Below are 20,725 nucleotides of genomic sequence, written 5' to 3'. Positions count from 1 at the left end.
TCTCAAAATGAAAATAAGGGCCCGCAAAATGGTCCCTCAGGTAAAATGGCCCTTGCCACCAAACCTGACCACCCGAATTCAATCCATAGGCTACACATGGTGGAAAGACAGAACTAATTCCTGCAAATTGTCACTTTCTCCAGAGTGCTCAGGTCTGTGTAATAATTTATATATGATTCCCTGTAATGGCTAAAGAACTTAACATGGCACCTGGCACCCCTTAAGGGCTTTCAGACCTTTGCCCTGAAATCCCTATGAGATCGTAGTCACCTGCAGGTGTTACTGCTCTGAAAAATAGGATATGCTGTTCCTGCTGTGAGGTAATTAACCAATCCAGCCACTTATTCTCCATTTTCTAAACCCACTTATCAACTGTAGGACTGGGATGATCTGGTCTTTCTAAGAGGGATAGAAACCAGTGAGAGGAGGCAAAGCAATTTTGTGGTCCAACTGTGGATCCCACAAAGCCTGGGATATCTGTAACAGGCACCTTTGATGTTCTCCTTTATAAACCCTTCCTTGAGACCCCTTCGGCGTGGCATGCTTTGTGGCTCCAAGGCTGTCATCCTTTTGCTAGCAGTAAGAATAAATTCACTTAATCCAAATTTTAATTGAGTCAATGTCTTTGGTCTTTCCCAGTGGATTCAAACACCACAACACATGCATCATGCCACATTTGTGTGCACAGGTGTTCACTTACATCACACACTAAATAAAATGTAATTTAAAACTGAACATAAGTGTTTGAAAATTTGTGGATAATTCAGAAAATGAGAGCACAAACTTCTTTTGCAGGCAGAAGGAGTGTCCAGTCGGCACAGCACTTTGAGAGTATTAAGAGTGAAAACAAGTACCCCTACAATCTGGAATTCCACTCCAGAATACACAGCTATGATACACATAGCATCAACATGCTATGTCCCACAGGATTGATCTGGATGCATTTGTTTTTATCAAAAGGGTTGTATTCTGGCACAGATATTTCCCATCTATTTATTTTGTAGTTGTTTTAGAGATGGCTGTTCTTTGAGACAGACTCACTATATAGCAACGATGACCATTCCACAGATCATAAAGCAAATTCTGACCAAGCTACGTGGAAGGGTTTCCTTCAGAGCGGTGGTGCCTGAAGACGCCAGTGACAGTGAGGAGATGGCTCAGTGTGTAAAGGGCTTTCTGCACAAGCATGAGCATGTGGGTTCTAATCCCAGAACCCAGGTAAATTCTGGATGTGTGTGGCAGCCACCTGTAACCCTGACACCTAGGAAGTGGAGACAAGGAGTCTCCAGAGCAAGCTGGACTAACCGAATCAGAGAGCTTTAAGTTCAAGTGATAGACCCAGCCTCAGAATGTAAGGTGGAGAGTGATCAAGGAAGACACCAGACATCAACCTCTAGCCTCTTTACACACACACTCACAGACTCACACATGAAAACACGCATATACTCTCACAAGAACTCAGATGTGTTCAGCCAGGGTGTATCTGAGAAACCTTGCAGACAAAAGAGAGGAACCTAGCCACTTCAGTTTCTTCTGTTGCTAGTCCTGGAAGTCACCAGCTGAAGCAGGTAGAAATTTCCATGCCATCTTTATTGGACATATATAGACTGGGTACCTCTGAAGCAAAAAAGGAAATTTTAGGCATTTGTACCCAAAGACATCTCATGACATGGAAGGATGGATAAAACAGATAAAGTAGCACATGACCACATGATGTCCTGAAATTATTACCTAAACCTATCATAAAACTGACACCCACACCAAGGATTACCTGGTACCCCAAAGTGTTAAGTAGCTCCCAGCTCTTGCAACGGTATTTCTAGGAACCCACAGGGAAAGATCAGCTACTCAGTGACTCTCAGAGGGCAGAAACCACAGCTGTGGTCCCAGCACCCAGCAAAGTGTTCATCAACACATCCGGTAAAGGTTCTGGACATTGATAGAAGTTTTCTCTTTCCACAAACTGTCTAATTGACCCTCTTGCAACTCTTGCTTGGCCCCATAGAAGGAGCACAAAAGGAGACTGTTAAAAATATGAATCTGATGAATGGGTGCTTTCTATTCAGGTCCTAGAGCCATGATTAAAAAGAAAACAGGAAAAGGCAAGCCATGGTGAAGAGAAGTCATTTGTAAATAAGAGGTTATGTCTCCTAAGTACTCATTGTGTACTCATTGGCATTCGGTGAATCAAGAAATGTGAGTCATTTCTACACAGCAAGGAAAAAGAAGTTAACATTTGGATGCTGAGTGAGTAAAAACTGAGCCAGGTGGTCTACGGTTAGAGTATGTGAAGCAGGCAGCTCTGAGCTTGTGAGCTTTGTACACAATGACTGAAGTTTGGTCCTCAGATCATCTAAAAGAAGGATGACACTCTATACTTTGTAGACGAGCAACTAGAACCTTCCAAGCCATTTCTAAGAGGAAAGTGGGAAAGAGACAGACGTCTGAGTGGTAAGTTTATTGGATGAAGCTTTGGGCTCAAGAGAATGAATCACTGAAGTAGCTTGGAAGGCACCGAGCTTTCCAATCCCAGAAGTATGAAACAGAAACCAAATAACCACTCACGAGAAAACTCTAGTTCCCCTCCCATGTGGAACTCTTCTGATCTTCAGATTTTATAGCTCTAAGAGATCTCTATAACTAGGTCTTTCCCCCAGAGACAGGCATTGGCCAATTTGGACCACTCCTTCCAGGAAGGCTTTCCAGTCATTCTTGGAAAATGGACGTCTCAAGAGGAGGCCCTCCCTGTGGACTGATACACTGCTAACAACAGTTGCAAGAAAGAATGGCTCAGCAGGCTCTGTATATTAGTAGACAGTAATTAATTTCTAGGGGAAGAGGGGAGAGCTTCACAAGTCCCTGCCCCTCTGAGGCCCCACTCACCCTTGAGGATTTTATAGGCAGTTAGTGGTTCCTAGGGGGAGGGGCTCACGTGGCCCCACCCCTTTGAGGATTGATAGGCAGTCAATGGTTGTTAGGGGGAGGGGCTCACAAGGCCCCGTCCACCCTAATGGTTGGAGGGCATCTTCAGTTGTGTACTCATTGGCAAATTGTTTCGGTAAACAAATCCCCCCCCCCCGTGTTCCTGTAAGCAACCTCAATTAAATTCATTGGGTCACCTAAAACAAAGACCAGAAAGGAGGAGGAGGACTAGGTGGGAAGAGGAAGGGATCAGCAGGGCTGGGTGGGGCAAAAGGGTAATGAAGGATATGATCAAAATACATTATATACATGAAGGTAAATGTCATAACAGAACTCATTATTATGTTTAAATAAATGCTGATAAAGCTTTTAAAGAAAAAAACCCAGCCCCAGCCCCAAAGGTAGGGAAGAAAGCACTGGGATCTTACTCACATCCAGAGGGGTAGTGGCTAGTCCTGACCCGGATGAATCAGGGTGGCTGAGAACTAGCCCAGCTTCCACATGTAATGTAGGGATGGTCCTGGCACCTGATGGCCTTGCTATCCAAGACCATCCAGAGCTCAGCCATGGAACCAGAAGAGAGGATCCTCCTGTCTCCACTAGTTCTCCACACTATTGTAGTTAGAGCCATACAACCCAGAATCTAACAAAAATCTCTTCTTGAATGAGAAACTGAAGAGGGTGTAGCCTCTGGCATTCGGGAGAGAACCTTATACTGAGTAGTCAGTTGGGAGGGTATCTCAGGGTCAGCCATAAGCTGGGGAAAGGGAAGACAGTAAAGACACACAGACACACACAAAAAAAATACACATGCACCAAGCATTGGTGGTGCACGCCTTTAATCCCAGCACTCAGGAGGCAGTGGCAGGCAGATCTCTGTGAGTTTGAGGCCAGCCTGGTCTATAGAGAGAGTGCCAGGATAGACTCCAAAGCTACACAGAGAAACTCTGTCTTGGAAAAAAATATACATGCAAACACAAACTCACACAAACCCACATGCAAATGCACAGACACACACAAAAAAATGCTAACCTGTTCCAGCAGTCTGGGACTCTGGTCCAAGACACAGAGAAGTCATCTCAACAGGATACACCTCCTCCCTATGCAGGCAGTAAGCAAAGCCCCAAGATGACCTCCAAGAATTCAGGATTCAGACTCCCTGAAACATTATTTTCTCTGGTGGTGCACCTCACACTTATTTCTCTCTAAGCTGGACACAGAAGGCCAAAGATCATGAGTGACTCAGAGAGGAGATAATGAATTGTAGGTAAATAGAAAAACAAATGAGTAGGAATTAATGATTGAATACATAAAAAATGAAAAAGATGGACAGATCAGTAGCTGGATGAAGAGGTGGAAAATAAAAGGAATGAAGATGTGGATGTGTGGATGGGTTGATGGATGAATTAAAAATTGAAGGATGAGTGGGTGGATAGATGAATAGAAGAATGAATGACAAGTAAACATCTTGGCAGGTGGGTGAGAAGATGCAAGGATGGATAGAATGATGGATGAGAAAATGTATTAAAAAAACAAGAATTAATGAATGGATCAATGTGTAGATGGATGAATTGATGGTTGATGAATAAATGAATGGCCAAAAGGATAGGAAGATGGATGGGTTGATGAAAGGTTGGATGAAAGGCTGAAGGATGAATGGATGGGCAAACGGAAGATGATAGACAGACAGACAGATATATATGGATGTATAGATAGAAATATACATAGAAAAATAGATAATAGGTGATAGATAGGATAGATAGATAGATAGATAGAAGATAGATAGATAGATAGATAGATAGATAGATAGATAGATAGATGGACCCTTGGAGATTCTGTTATTGTTATAAAACACCATAGCCATAAACACTTTTTGCTCTAAAATCTTTATTATCAGCATATATTTAAATACATGAATGAACAAAAGATAGATAAAGGAGATAGATAGATAGATAGATAGATAGATAGATAGATAGATAGATAGATGATTAGGAATTCTTTTGCTGTGATAAAACACCATAGCCATAAACAAGTTGAGGAAAAAAGGGTTGGTTTCAGCTTACATCTCTCAGGTCATGCTCCATTGCTAAGGGAAGTCAGGGAAGGAACTCAGACAAGGCAGGAATCTGGAAGCAGGAGCTGATGCAGAGGCCATGAAGGAGTGCTGCTAGCTGGCTTTCTTACTCCTCGTGGTTTAATCAGCCTGCTTTCTTACAACATGCAAGACCACCTATCCAGGGTAGCGTAGCCCACAGTGTGCTGGGCTCTCCCACCTCAATCATTAAGAAAATGCCACAGGTTTGCCCACAATCTGCTGGAGAGGATTTCTCAGTTGAGCTTCCCTCTTCTAAAATGACTCTGGCTTATTTCAAGTTGACATAAAAACTAGCCAGCACAGGTAGGTAGGTAGGTAGATAGATAGATAGATAGATAGATAGATAGATAGATAGATAGAGGTCAGGTAGGCAGGCAGATGAGAGGGAAGATAGAGTATTAAGATGGATGAAAAGGTAAAGGATGAGAGGATGGATGGATGGATGGATGGATGGATGGATGCATGGATGAATTGATGCATGGATGGATCAAATATCAATAAATAAATGAGTAAATGAGTGAGAAGAAGAGCAGACATGTGGAATGGTGGATAGAAAGACATAGGTGGAGGAATGGAAATAGATAGAAATAAAAGATGAGTAAACAGATGGACCAATGGTTGGGAAGATGAGTTGACTGGTGTAAATGTGAAGGATAAATGGATGGCTAGGTGGATGTCAACAATCACTGGATGGACTGATGGATGAGTGAAGAGATGAAATGACACAGAGTTAAGATTTTAGAGCAAAGTAAAAATTATGACATAATTCAATTTGGGATCTCATCCCCTCACCTAGAGCCCTGATCTTGGCTCTAGGAGGTGGACCCTCCCAGCAAGGGCAACTTCCTGCAGGCCCTGTCCACTCCTAGTAACTACTCAAAGTCAAGCCACTCATCCTTTATAGAAACCCCTGCTCAATTTTAACAACCCTCTTGTAGGTCTGGCCTGGCCAGAGGCAGCTCTCAGAGGCTTCCCTGGCCAACCTCAACATAAGCTGCTTAAGGCTTGGGATTTGATGCGCAGTTTGTGAGGCAGGGAAGTCTGAGCCAGACCCTCAGACCTGTCACCTGGGACAGAGCAGGTCATACTAGGCAAAAACCCAATGGAACTCTCATAGGATGTCAATGATATATCTGAAGACCCTGGGGCATGGGATCCAGTGGGCACAGGCGACCACAGCCCACAGCAAGACTTGAACTCTGTTCTGGAACCCACATGCCCATCTAAGAAGTGACAACCAAAGATAGCAGCTGGGAAGGTGGCATGAAAGGTTCTGTCAACTATCCTGGGGTTCAGGGGCTCTGACTCCTGCAAGAACCTGGGGGAAGCAGCTAAGCCAGCCCATCCTTGAGCCACCAGGCATCCTGAGAAACCAGGAATCCCAGAATCCACGGCATATGGTTTGAATAGGCAGCCGTGGGCACCAGGCAAAGATAAGAATGTGTCAGCCCCTGAATGAGAGTCCCCAGTCCAAGAAGAATTCCATAGCAAGGCCTGCAACGGCAACGTCCGGGCACCACACACAGAAGGCAAAAGGCCAAACCGAAGTTTGAGTGCTTGCAATTCAGCCCTTAGTATAGCATTCTCCTCCAGCAGCATGGTCAGCCTGCCTTCAATGGCCATGTCATTGAGACGTCGCTTTTCCCGGGACCGCTTGGCCGCCTCATTGTTCTTTCTCCGTTTCTCCCAGTAAATTGTGTCCTTCTTCTCTTCCGGCATAAACTCCCTCTGTCGGCGCATAGTTGGACCCCTGCGAGTGCCCCAGAGTGCTTTGTTGGGACCCTGAGATATGTTGAGCAGGCCCAAGGTATCCACATTCATAGCTGCCTCAGCCCCTGAAGAAGATAAAAGAGGTCTTGGATCAGAAACGGGAGGTTGACCCAAATAGTTCTCATCCCTCTAATCAGCTCTGTTTCCACCATCTCCATTGGAGCACCAGATGGAACAGATTGGGGACAGATCCATAGAGGGAGGCAATGATGAGAACGGAGCTAGGGAGGAGGCCCCCAAATAAGACTGGGTCTGCATATGGCTTAAGAACACCCCAGTCGTCACGGAGATCTGTTTGAGAGCTGCCCCTTCAGAGACACAAGTTATTTCCCAAACGTTTTTCTTACCCCTGAGAAGATCAGCCTATGCAAGAGCTGTGTAATAATCTCAGATCCGGAGAAAAACGGAAGGAAGGACGCACCTAGAAAGAGAGACTATGTGAACACGGTGTTCCATGGGCCAAGCTGTGGCTCAGAAAATCAGCTGGTGGGGGCTAGGGAGTCGGCAATGTGCTTAATGAGCTTGTTGTCCAAGTCCAAGGACCTGAGCTTGAATCCCCAGAGCCCACATGCACAAAGCATGGCAGCATGTGTGCATAATCCCAGGGCTCCTACAGTGATATGGGAGGAAGCTGAAACAGAGACTCCCTGTACCTTCCAGGCCTGCTAGCCCGGCATATACAGGGGCAGGACAGCAAAGAGTCCCTGTCTCAAACGAGATGAAAGATGAAGCCCAACACCCAAGCCTGTGCGCTCTCTCTCTCTCTTTCTCTCTCTCTTTCTCTCTCTCTTTCTCTCTCTCCCTCTCTCTCTCTCTCTCTCTCTCTCTCTCTCTCTCTCTCTTTTCTAACACACACACATATATCTATACACATGATCATATAATACACAAAAATAACAGCAATAATAAAATAATAAAAATACTAATAAAAACAAAATAATAATAATAACAAATGAAAAGTAGCTGAGACTCACATGAATTATGCCCGGATTGTAACTTACAGTTCATGGCCAGAATTTCACATCTGCCTGTCCACCCATCCAGCCACCCATCTGTACATCAGGTCCTCCCACACAACTGTCCATCACCCACTCATCACCCATCACCTCACTGGTCACTCATCCTCTCTCCAGCTCCCATCCACCTTACCATCCAGTCGTACAGCCATCCATTGTACCTGCAACGTTTTACTTATTCATACATCCTATACATCTGCTGTAGTCTGAAGGCACCCTTAAAGTTGCATGTGTTTAGAGTGTGTGTGTGTGTGCGTGTGCGTGTGGGCACACACGCACACACATGGACATGGGAATATGTGGAGGCTAGAAGTCAACCTGGGATGCTGTTCCTTAATTGTCCATCTTGGTTTACTGGGTTTCTTATTCTTTTAAAAAAAATATTTATTTTGTTTAATTTTGTGTATGTATGTGTGTGTACATGTGTGTATGTGGATGAGTGCAAGTGCTGGCTGAGTCTAGAAGCATCAGATCTCCCTGGCCCAGGAATGACAGGCAGCTATGAGTCTCTGGATGCCGGTGCTGAGAACCAGAGTTGGGTCCTCTGTGAGAGCAATACATGATCTTTTTTTTTAAGATTTTGTTTATTTGTTATGTATACAACATTCTGCTTCCATGTATATCTGCACACCAGAAGAGGGCACCTCATAAGGGATGGTTGTGAGCCACCATGTGGTTGCTGGGAATTGAACTCAGGACCTCTGGAAGAGCAGTTGGTGCTCTTAACCTCTGAGCCATCTCTCCAGCCCGCAATACGTGATCTTAACTGATGGGTTGTCATTTTAAAGATTCAGTTCTATCGTTTATTTACATGTGTGTATCTATGTGGGTCTAGTGAATACATGTACCCACCTGTGCATGCATGTGGAGACTAAAATGTATCATATGTCCTCTTCCATCACACACCAACTATTCCTCTGAGACTAGATCACTCCTTGAACCTGGGACCAGTGTCTCTGATAGGCTGAAAGCCAACAAGCCCTAGAACCTAGGAAGAAGGAGATGAACCAACTCCTGCCAATTGTCCTCTGACCTCCGCGTATGCCATATGTCATGTGCACATCATGCACAAATAAGCAGATGCAATTTTAAAAAGAAAGGAGGCAGGAACACAAGAAAGGAATAAAGGAGAGAGGGAGAGAGAAATCATTATCTTAGTGTGCACCTATACTCCCAGCTTCCTGGGAGACTGAGGTGGAAAGATGTCTTCAGCACTGGAATTTGAATCCAGCTGGGGCATCATAGCCAAAACATCTCAAAAATATACTGACTCAGTATTATGTCACACAGGATGATTGGAATGCTCATGCTTGGGCAGAAGGCCAAGGTTTGCAGATGATAAATTTGAGGACAGCCTGAGTAGCATAGGGAGACCTTGCCTCAAATAATACTAGTAGAAAAGAGGGAGAGGAGCCAGGCGTTGGTGGTGAGCGCCTTTTAATCCCAGCACTCCGGAGGCAGAGGCAGGTGGATCTCTGTGAGTTCGAGACCAGCCTGGTTTACAAGAGCTAGTTCCAGGACAGCCTCCAAGGCCACAGAGAAACCCTGTCTCGGAAAAAAAAGAAAGAAAGAAAGAAAGAAAGAAAGAAAGAAAGAAAGAAAGAAAGAAAGGAGGGAGGGGAGATGAAAGAGGAAAGAGAGGAGGGAGAAGAGTGTGAAGGAGAAAGAGGAGGAGAAAAAGATGTCACAGAAAAAGAGCAGAGAGGGAGGAGACGAGCAGGAGGGAGGGAAGGGAGGGGGAAGGAAGGAAGGGGAGAAGAAGTGAGGGAGGGGAGGAAATGGAAGATGAAGGGAATGGGAAGGAGGAGGCAGAAGAAGAAAGAGAAGAAGGGAAGTAACAGGAAAAGAGGGCGGAAGGAAGGGGAGGGAAGGAAAGGGGAAGTTTCAAAGTATAAAAGGCAGCCAGAGCCAGCACATGCCCCTGGATCAGAAGCTGAGCATGAGTAGGTGGTCAGACAGGAGGCAAGGCAGGCCTAGCTGATCTGAGCAGGGACTCTCATGCAAGCCCATGAGGCAGGCTAAGGCTCCATCTCATTGCTATGCTCTCTGCCCGAGTCCCTCCTGGCTAGGTCTTTGTCTGAACCCAGTCCACTGGTCCCTGCAGCCTCCACAGGAACTCAGGTGCAGGCAGCAGATACCTAGGTTCCTGTGCTTACTTAGAGAAGACACAGTGTGGTTTAGGCCTTCCTGTGGTCATAGCAGAGGAATTAACAGAAATGGGGGTGAGGTCACTCCTAGTAAAGGGCCCTAGGCAGTTCAAGGAAACAGGAAAGGTGTCTATCAGAGGCAGCACACAACTCCACTCTGGTCTCTGCAGCCTCCCTAGGTAACAAACAAAGCTCTGCTCGTTTTTTCTGGAGTAACAGGAAACTTCCTCCCTCCAGAAGCAGATTCTGTCAGGTCAAGCACATTCACAGCATACAGATTATTTTCCTACGCTAAAGCCACTGGCAGGCTTGTATCTCAGTGATAGAATGCTTACCCAGAATGTAATATGAACGAAAAGCCCACAACTATAACCCCAACCCCAGGAAGCAGAGTCTGAGGCCAGCCTCAGATACACAGCAAGTTCAAGGACATCCCGACATAAAGAAAGACCAGAGAGTAAAACCATTCTCACCGGGGCATAGGAGGAGGGAAGATAGAGAAATGAGGGTTAATGGGTTAAGAGATGCAATATGACTTCTCAATGAACTTTACAACAGAGGCATTAAATGACTCAAAAAGGCAAAGGAAATGATAAGAGCCCTCCAACAAGAGCAGAAGATTATGAAACAAAAATAAGTAGATATGAAAAGAACCAGTGAAAGCTCTGATATTAAATGGATAGATAGAGATGATTGATAGATAAAGGCAGGCTGGCAAGATGACTCAGAAGGTGAAGGCTCTTGCCACCTAGTCTGATGACCTGAGTTCAGTCCCCAAGACTCACATGGTGGAAGAGAGAACTGACTCCCACAAGTAACACACACACACACACACACACACACACACACACACACACACACACTGTGATGCACATGTATTGTGCATAAATTCAAGTACACACACACACATTAAGCGAATGCGATTTTTTAATATTTTAAATAGATTAGAACAATATTCTAGCATAATGCTCTACATAAAAGTGGGGTAATGGTGAGAACAACTGGATTGGTAGTAAGTATGAGTAATTGAATGTTCTTGGTGGTGTTTGGTTAACAGGCAATTGAGTATTTCAAAACAAATAGTAGTAAGGATTTTAAATGTTCACAACACAAAGAAAGGATGAACGTATGCCAGCTATGACTTTGTGGGTAGGAGTGAAAACCTGAGTTCAGATCCCAGAAAATCTAGGTGATAACAACATATACACTTGGAACCTGAGCACAGGATGAAGACAAGAGGGAGACTGGGGCTTGCAGGCTGTTAGCCTTGCTCTTGGTTCAGTAAGAGGCTGTGGCTCAGAGGAGGAAGAAGGTGGGGAAGGGAAGGGCAGGACACTCAGCAGCCTCTCTGTGTGCACCTGCCGGCACACCACATACATATGAGTAGGCACATAAGTGCCCACATCCACACACATGCACACAATACACAGGGGTGTGACAATAACCCTGAACAAAGCATTACACAACGTGGCATATGACTCAGTGGGTAAAGGCACTTGCTGCCAAGCCTGATGACCTTAATCAATCCCTGAGACCCACACATAGAAAGAGAGAAAACCAACCCCCACAAGTCGTCCTCAGACATCCACACATGTGCACAAGCACACTCACACTAAATAGATACAATTTGTAAAAGTACAGTGTACTCCATAGTATGTGTAATTACTATGTATAAATTTAAATTTCCTTTGGTAAATATTTTATTGTCATTTTGTTATTTTATGTGCGAGGGTGTTTGGCCTGTATGCAAGTCTGTGCACCCATGCTTTCCTGGTGTGCGTGAAGGCTAGAAGAGGCCATTGGATCCCCTGGAACTGGGGTTACAGATGGTTATGAGCTGCACGTGGGTGCTGCAAATAGAACCTATATAGTCTAGAAGAGTAGCCATTGTTCTTAACCCTCAATTTACATTTTCAACTTAAAAGAAAGCACCTGCTTTGACCAGATTCATATTCTCTTAGCTGGGTGTTCTATGGAAAGCTGGGTCACCCCGTGTGTTTCCAAGGCCTTACGTGCAAAATGAGGGCAAGGGCAGTCCCAAAGTCATGGTTATATTCAGTAAGAAAAAAGGAGGATGTGTTAAAAGTCAGGGTAGACACTCACCTTAGGGGAGAAGATAATACTGTTGTTTTGATTTAAAAAAAAAAAAAGGTCATGCTGGGAAACTCTTCTAAATATTTGTGTTTATGCACATAGATTAGTGTTGCTCTCAGCCTTGGCAATGAAGCTTCTTTTGCAGTTAATTCAGCCTCATAACTGATGGAAGAGATGACAATATGTGACCATTGAGTGTCCAGCCCTAAGTGAGAAATCTGTATCATACATACACACACCACTACCACCACCAAGGTTCAGGGAATATTGCCAAAGAAGGGGCCACAAGGATGTAAGTGCCAGAGAAGGGGTAAGAGTGCTGAGATATTCTGTCTTCTGGATGTGACAGGGAAGCTACACTTGAACTCACAGAAGCTACACATGATCTAGCCAATCAGCATGCCAGGACAGATAGGAGGGAGGTTCCTGAGGCCTGTCTCTTCCTGAGGAGTTACAGCAGCTATCGATGGCTAGGAGAGGGAAAGTCGTTTCTTCAGTGGTGTAGCCACTGGTGAGTTGTCATGACCCATTAATAATCTAATATCCATATTGATACAAACAACCCTAATGAAACTCACGAGTCATTAAAAAAAAGAAAAGGAAATGAAAAGGAAAAAGAAAAAAGACAGGATGATGGCTCAGTGGCTAAAAACACTAGCTAAAAAATGTCTAATGACTTCAGGTCAATCCAACTTCACAAAGTTGGCCTCCACTTGTGCACCATGGTGCAAATGTACACACATACACAAAACAGCAACAATAAATAAATTTTTCAAAACATGAGATTAAAAGAACTTGAGAATAGGAAGGGTTTCTGCATGACTTGCAGGAATAAACAGATGGTAAGAAGTGTGAAATGACCAAGTACATTGCACACATGAATGGAACTGTCAAAGGAGAACATGTTAAACAATAAAACCAATGGATAGCAATAGTAAGTCACTCACAGAGCTGTTTTCGACAAATATTATTGTGTAAAATAATACATTTCTAAATTTCTGCTGTTGCCAGTATTGAAAATGACTGTATCCTTGGAGTTAGCCCAACACAACTGTAACCATTCACAAGAGATAGGACTTCTGCCCAGGATGGTAGACCAAGTACACACTGAAGCCCCTCATTTTCCAAACACTGAAAAATCCTTAGAAAAAGCTGTTCTGAACTGGAGACCAGAAAAGGGCCTGATGAACAAAGTTAAACCCTTCCCCCTTTACTCAATGGAATGTGGGATACTCTAATATACAAGTCAGGAAGAACAGAAACTCAGAAGATCCTGATCAGGAAGAAATAACTTGGAGAAGATGACAAATTCACGGGCACATCTTGAAGTTTCCACAAGCTCCCCAGTGGGAAGAATTTACATCGGAAAAAAATAGAGTCTACCAGTCAGCTTTCAGTGCATTACATTCAGAACTTTACAATGCATTAAGCAAGTGATTCAGAAAGTTGAACAAGGAGGAAGAGGAGCAGGAGGAGGAGGAGGAACAGGAGGAGGAGGAGGAGGAGGAGGAGGAGGAGGAGGAGGAGGAGAAGAAGAAGAAGAAGAAGAAGAAGAAGAAGAAGAAGAAGAAGAAGAAGAAGAAGAAGAAGAAGAAGAGGGGACAGTAACATGGCTACCATGCAAGCCTGGTGACCCTGGAACCCACATAAAGGTGGAAAGAGAAGCAATCTGACCTCCCCATGTGTGCTATGGCAAGTGTGTGCACACATATACTCAAAACATATGTACACTCAAAAACAAATATTTCTAAAGGTAAAGGAGGAGCCAGAGAGATGGCTAAGCAGTTAAAAGCACTTGCTGCTTTGTGGAGGACCTGAATTCAGTTTCCAACACCTATGCTAGATGGCTCACAACTGCCTAGAAATTTAACTCCTAGATATCAGACACTTTTCTGGCTTCCTTGGGCTCCCCATGCATGTGCACATAAATTTTAAAATAAAGTTAAGATTGCCTAAAGATATAATGAAAAGCAAACATCTACAAGAATGGGTGATTATGAAACAAATCTAACAAAAGGAAGCTAACAAAAGGAACCCATCAGAGTTCAAATAACAAACCAAAAACAGTCAGTAGAAAATACAAAAATAGACTGACTATTGAAAAAGGAAATTGAGGCCCAGAATCATAGGATCGTTCATAGTTAATAAGGAACTTTAGCTGTAAAGAAGGTGCTAAAATCTAGAACCCGTGTGTGTGTGTGTGTGTGTGTGTGTGTGTGTGTGTGTGTGTGTGTGTGTGTGCGCGTGCGCACGCGCGCATGCTCTCGAGCCCACAAGCGCACGCATATGTGTGCATACGACAGTACTGGTGTGGAGGTCAGAGGACAGGCTGCTAAAATCAATTATCTCCTTCCACTATACAGGTCTTGAGGATCAAACTCAGGTCATCAGACTCAGCAAGTACATTTACCTCCTGAGCCATCTCACCAACCCCTAAGACTTTAAAGCGTAGCTCTGACTCCCTCTTTTCTGCTTCCTTTCCTTTCCCAGTACTATCAGGTTGGTGCTAAGCCAGACTCTGCATTTCCTTCTAGTGTGGGGGGTGGGGTGGAGAAGGGTTCCATTTCTTCCCAGCCAAGATAAAACAGCAGGAAAACAGAGGCAACCAAGCATCACCCCTGCCAAAAATTAAAATTGAATTGCACTGATTGTCAGAAGTGGATTTAATTAGGTAAAACTAAAACAAAAAGGCAATATTGGCAATGGGATGTCAGATTTATGTCTCAGCCTCAACTTGGCTTTTCAAAATAACCATTTTGTTAAGTGAATTTATGTTAAGTGAAAGACAAATACCACTGTCCCTCTTTCACAGAGAGCAGCTAAAAAGAAAACTTTACTAAAATCATAGAGAGCGACAGCAAAGGGAAGGGGAAGGAAGAGGAAGATTGAATAGTGGGATATGAAAATCCAACAAAATAAACTAGTAGCTAAGGCTGGAGCACAGTTGGTAGAACCCTTGCCTAGCACACGCATGAAGTCGATCCCCAACACCTCAGGAATGCAGTGTGGCAGCGCATGTGTGTGATCTCAACACTCAGTGGAAGGAGGCTGGAAGATCGGGAGTTCCAAATAAAATAAGCTCTAAGTGATCCTTGGCTTAGCAGGTTAGTAGCAAGCCCAAGCTATGGAAATCCTGTCTTAAATAAAGAAATAATCTCATGTTTTACGGCACAAAATGGTGGTGTCTATGTTTCAGAATACCTAGACAGATGTTTTGGGTTGGTATTTTTTTTTATATTTTGTTAACAACACAATGTAACAACAAATACATTTGAAGTAGTAGATACAATAATTACTGTAGTTTGATCATTGTACATACATTGATAACACAAGTTATTATGCTAAGAGCTGAGGCTGTAGCTCAGTGGTAGAGCACTTGCCTAGTTAGCATGAATGAGGGCCTAAATTCAATCTCTTACAACCATATGAAACAAAGAAAATTATTGGTGTTGTCTTTATAGACATTACATTTTACCCTCATAAGTATGTGCGGTTATTATATATACCAATAAAATTATTCTAAATGACTTCCAAAGGTGGGGAAGGTGGCTGATTCAGAAGTAAAGAGCACTTTTCTTGCAGGGGACCTGGGTTTGATTCCCAGCACTCATGTGCCATTTACAACCATCTGTAACTCCAGCTCCAGGGGTTCTGACACTCTCTTCTGATATCTAAAGGCAGCATGCACACATATAGCACATAAAACATATATGTGGGATCAAGATTATGATGGGGGAACCCAAAGAAACAGCTGACCTGAGCTGGTGGGAGCTCACAGACTCTGAACAGATAGCTAGGGAGCTGGCACAGGACCAACCGAGGCCCTCTGTGTCTGGGTGACAATTGTGTAGCTTGGTCTTTTGTGGGGCCTCTAGCAGTGGGACCAGGATCTGTCTCTGATGAATGAGCTAGCTCTTTGGAACCTATTCTCTATGGTGGGATATCTTGTTTGGCCTTAATGCAAGGAGCTTGGTCCTGCTTCAGCTTAATGTGCCATGTTTTGTTGATTCCCATGGGATGCCTTACCCCATCTAAGTGGAGACAGAGGCGTAGTGGACGAGGGGTTAGGGGGAAAGTGGGAGGAGAGAGTGGGGGAGAAGGAAGGAGGGGAAACTGGTTGGTATGTAAAATAAACAAAAAATGATGATGAAAACACATGCATGCAGACAAAACATTCATACACACAGAATAAAATAGAAACAAACAAATAAAATGGACTCGCCAACTATGGTTACCTCTACAAGACCTATACAAGATCAAGCTAGTCAAAATCCTGGCTTAAACAGGGGATGTACTTGGTACTCTGGGAGAGAAAGAATCATTCTTTTTTTTTTTTACATATTGCCACTGGTAAATTTCCCATGCTCCAATGTCTGGCCCCACACCTATGCACATACAGGCAACACTACATGGATCTAATTATTTATCCAAAAAGTAAAAAAGAGACAATGAACTTGGGAGGGGGCTATGTTGGGAAAATTTTGGGAGTTTTGGGGGGAGTTGAGGTGGATATGATTGTGTTCATTGTATACATGCAATAAAAATCTCAAAAATAAACAAAATTAGTATTAAAATGGGTTACCACACAGGTGGTTTGAAAAATTGCATGATGAACTATGTGTAACACTCCCAGCATATGAAATGAAGGTGATCTCCCATGGAACATCTTCCTAGGAGCTCCCAATACTGTGGGGTGATCTTTTTTTACACTGTAAAGGTGTGTCTTTGTCAAGGTGCCTTCTGATTGGTTTAATAAAGAGCTGGATGGTCAATAGATAGGCAGGAGAGGATAGGCAGGATTTCCAGAGGAAAGGAGGAAGAGGAGATGAATCTAGATGCAAAGAGATGCCAGCAAGACTCGGACCAAGTCAGACATACAAAATGGTGGAGGGGTAAAAAGGCCATGTGTCAGAATGTAGATCAATAAAAGCAGGTTAATTTAAGTTATAAGAGCTAGTTGGGGACAAACTTAACATAAGGCCAAGCTTTCATAATTAATAAGAAGTTTCCATGTCATTATTTGCTGGCTGGAAGTCCCAATGAGAAAGTACTACTACATCCCAACCAACTTTTTTTAGGCAAGATCTCACATATCTCAAGCTAGCCTCAAATGCTCTGTGTAACTGAGGCTGACCTTGAACTCCTGATCCTCCTGCCTCCACCTTCCCAGTGTTGGGCTTACAGGTGTTTGCCGCCATACCTAATTTAAGTGGTCCTGGGACTAGAACCCAGGGCTTTGTGCATGCTGGGTGACCTCTGCCCACTGAGCTATATGCCCTATCATCAGACTTTATTTTTGAGTCCAAAGGCACAAAGGCAAGGGTGAAACTAGACATCCCTAGAAACGAAGTGGCCAGTAGAAGAGAAACTTAAAACCTTACATGGACAAAAACTTGAGAAAAAGGGAGATGAATCAAATGACAGGAAGTAGGCTACCTCACAAATTCTCCACCCACATGACCAAATAACAGCCACAGGGAGAGGTGGAAATGACCACAAACTCCTGTGGGTGAAAGACTCCTGAACACAAGCAAGAGGGGTGTTTGCTAAGCCACAGCACATGTTCACAGTGGTGCACACCTGTCATCCCAGCAATGGGAAGATGGAGGCAACCAGCGTCAAGAGTTCAAGTTCATCCACAAGACACAGCAAGAACCAAACCAGCCTGGGCTACAAGAGACCTTGGATGGGAGGGAGGGGCAGGTGGGGAAGCCCAATCCATCACGTAGGAAACTGGTTCGCCCTTATCACAAACAAACGAAATGTCCGTTGGCACCATGAGATAACAAGGTTTCCCACTGAAATTGGCACAGATTTAAAAAATCGATAAAACTCAATGCTATCAAGGATGCGGTGAGATGGGCACTTCGGGAACTTAGAGGGTGGTGATGTAAATCAGTTCCTGGCAAAGCAATCAAGAGATATGAAACAGGGCTGGGGAGGCGACTCCGTGGGTAAAGTGCTTGCTGTGTAAGCATGAACACCTGTGTGAGCATGGGTTCAATCCCCAGCACCCACTTAAAATCTCAGCTTGGTAGTGTGTGCCCATAACCCCAGCACTAGGGAGTTGAACACTTAAGGATCCCTGGAACACACTGGCCAGTAATCTAGACAAATTGTCAAGTTCCAGGTCAGTGAGATGCTCAAGGGGTAAAGGCATTTGTCACCAAGTCTGATAACCTGAGTCCAATCTCTGTGACCCACATGATAAAAATGAAAGAACAGAGTCCTGCAAATTCTCCTCTGATCTCAACACAAACTTTGCTGTACACTTGCCATGACATTCATTCCATATATATACCAAAATTACATAAATAAAAATTCTATATAGAAAATATACCTCTTTGGGCAGAGGGCTGAGAATGGCCTCCAACACACACACATTTCAAAAAAAAAAAAAAAAAAAAGATTATTTAAAATGAATCTCAGTTTAAATGTCCTCTGCTGTAGATAACATACAAGACTGACTCGGGTACCCAAGTACCTATTCCAGCTCCAATAATGTAGTGGACTTCAGCTGTCCCCTCAGCCTCACCCTGAGTCTGTCCCGCGTCTTCACAGATCTAGAGTGGACACTGGACTAAATGCCGAAAGCATGGGATTTTGGAGAATGGAGGGCACTCTGTGTGGTTGCTGGATGCAGATGAAAATTTCAAGTCTGGCAGACTTTCCCAGCTAGACTCCAGAAAGCTTCCTTCACAGTAGGGATGCCAGGAGGGGCTGGAGTCTAACAGACTCTTGGCCTTGTTCAGGAAACAGGGATGCAAAAGCCATCCCTTCTCTAACCTGCTGTTCTGTGTGGATCTTTTCTGACTCAGAAGGTGGCTGAAGATAAGGAAGCCACGGCTGTTCCCACGACCATGGAGAACTTAGCCCATTCCCTGGAAAAGCCTCAGAGCCCCACAAAAATTGCACTCTCTCAGGGTTCAGGGAGCCTTGAGAGAAGCTCAGGGCCCTCCACTCTCGCAATGAGTGAGCCCCTGGCTTCACAAAAACCCTCATCAAAACCCCATCTCTAGAACCGAGAGGCCTTGGTGGGAACTTAGATTTCAAGGGGAAAATGCAAAGCACTGTGAGACCTGGATCTACCCACCCCTACTCTTATCCCCTCCCTGCCCTTCACCCCACCACCACCACCCAGAGGCCGGAAGTTGGTACCGCCTATGCCCCAACCCACAAACCCAGCTGGAGTCCAGAGTGTCAGGAACAGGCTCATGGGCAGGAAGTGGGGGGGGGAGGTTATGGGTGTCTTGAACCTGTCAAACTCACATTCCAATCCCTACCTTGTTAGTGATACACAAGAGCTCCTTGGAGACACACTGCCTGTGACCCTTGGAGCCTCAATTACTTCACCTGTTAAATGGGCACCAGATTGGTGCAAGAGATAACCTGAAGTCAGGAATATTCAGCCTGCCATCATAGTAGAATTCAGTTCTGTATTTGTTGCAGTATGGGATTTAAACCCAGGACCTGTACGTTCAGGCAAGCACTCTAGTAACCGGCTGTCTCCCTAAGTGCTGGTTTTGTGGCTTGTTTTTCTTTGCTTTTTCAAAATGTGTGTATGAACGTTGTAGTGTGAATATATATACACGTGGTGCAAGCCTGTGTCCTACTCTATCGCTTCCCACAGGATTTCCTTGAGACAGAGTCTATCACAGAACACATTGTTTTTCTGCTTGGCAGAACAAGCCCCAGGAATTCTCCTGTCTCCGCCTCACTGTAGCACTGGTGTTACAGGCTCAAACACCCATGCCAGATATTTCAGGTCTTCCTGCCTGCTCAATGCTAAGATGTTGTTTTGCTTGGTTTGAGTTGGTTTGTTCGGTTTGGTGTGGTAGGGGTAGATGTTTATTTTTTGAGACAACGTCTCACTCTCGAAGGCCAAAAACTGGCTGTGTAGACAAGCCAGTTCAAACTTGCTGACTTTGAACCCACAGAGATCCACCTGTCTCTGCTTCCAGAGTACAGGGATTAAAGTCATGTGCCACAAAACTCAGCAATAATTGTGCTTATTAATTTATAGAAAAGAAAGAAAAGTTATTTTAGGAAACCGATGCTACTAGACATTGTCAAGTTAAGAGAAATAAGCAGAGGCAGAGGAGATGGCTTAGTGAATAAGTTTGCTTGGCAGGCAAGCACCAGGTCATGAGTTTGAATCCCCTACAAATGGCTAGGCCCACCCTCTCACATGCTCACATCTCTGCCACTGTAGAGTAGAGACAGGAGTGTCTCGAGGGCTTTGGCTGCCAGCCTAACCCCAGGTTCAGCAAGAGCCCTGTCAACTACATAAAGCAGAGAGTGATAGTAAGACAGTCAAGGTCATCCTCCAGCCTTCATGCATGTGCTGCCCACCCCACACAGAAAGAAGCACAGAGGAGAGGAATAAGCCATACTCAGAAAGAGAAACACCTGTTCAGCATGCTTCTCCTCACACATGGACTCTGGACTCAGATTAGATGTGATATAAAAGTAGGAGGGAGGCCTGAGAGGGCCCAGGAAAATGGGAGGCCTAAATATATCCCAGGATTACTGGTGTGCAAGTGTCATGATGAAGCCCATTGATTTGTTTCCTTCAGAGTTTGCTTCTAATTTTTTATTATGTGTGGGGCAGGGGAAGGGGTTATATTATGTATGTAGAGGTCCGAGGACAATTGGGTAGTTCTCAATTGATTGGTTCTCTC

The 20,725-nt window shown here is 44.3% G+C and overlaps 1 protein-coding gene across 1 annotated transcript; it reads right to left on the bottom strand.

Annotated features, from left to right (window-relative positions):
- Positions 1–4,883: 4,883 nt before the first annotated feature.
- Nfilz (NFIL3 like basic leucine zipper) lies at positions 4,884–7,209 on the bottom strand. The gene is made up of 2 exons (XM_027418132.2): positions 7,135–7,209; positions 4,884–6,852 (listed from the first exon to the last, which is right to left on the bottom strand). The coding sequence occupies exon 2, from the start codon at positions 6,836–6,838 to the stop codon at positions 6,002–6,004; it is 837 nt and encodes a 278-aa protein (XP_027273933.1). The 5' UTR covers positions 6,839–6,852; positions 7,135–7,209; the 3' UTR covers positions 4,884–6,001.
- Between the last annotated feature and the right edge of the window lie 13,516 nt (positions 7,210–20,725).

The sequence above is a fragment of the Cricetulus griseus genome, chromosome 5, assembly GCF_003668045.3.
Source record: "Cricetulus griseus strain 17A/GY chromosome 5, alternate assembly CriGri-PICRH-1.0, whole genome shotgun sequence".
Classification (NCBI taxonomy): Eukaryota; Metazoa; Chordata; class Mammalia; order Rodentia; family Cricetidae; genus Cricetulus; species Cricetulus griseus.
The sequence above is the reverse complement of the archived record's forward strand: the minus strand, read 5'-3'. Positions and strand labels throughout refer to the sequence as shown.

Coding starts and splice junctions, on each gene's coding strand:
- Nfilz (XM_027418132.2), bottom strand. CDS start 6,838: ATGAATGTGGATACCTTGGGCCTGCTCAACATATCTCAGGGTCCCAAC.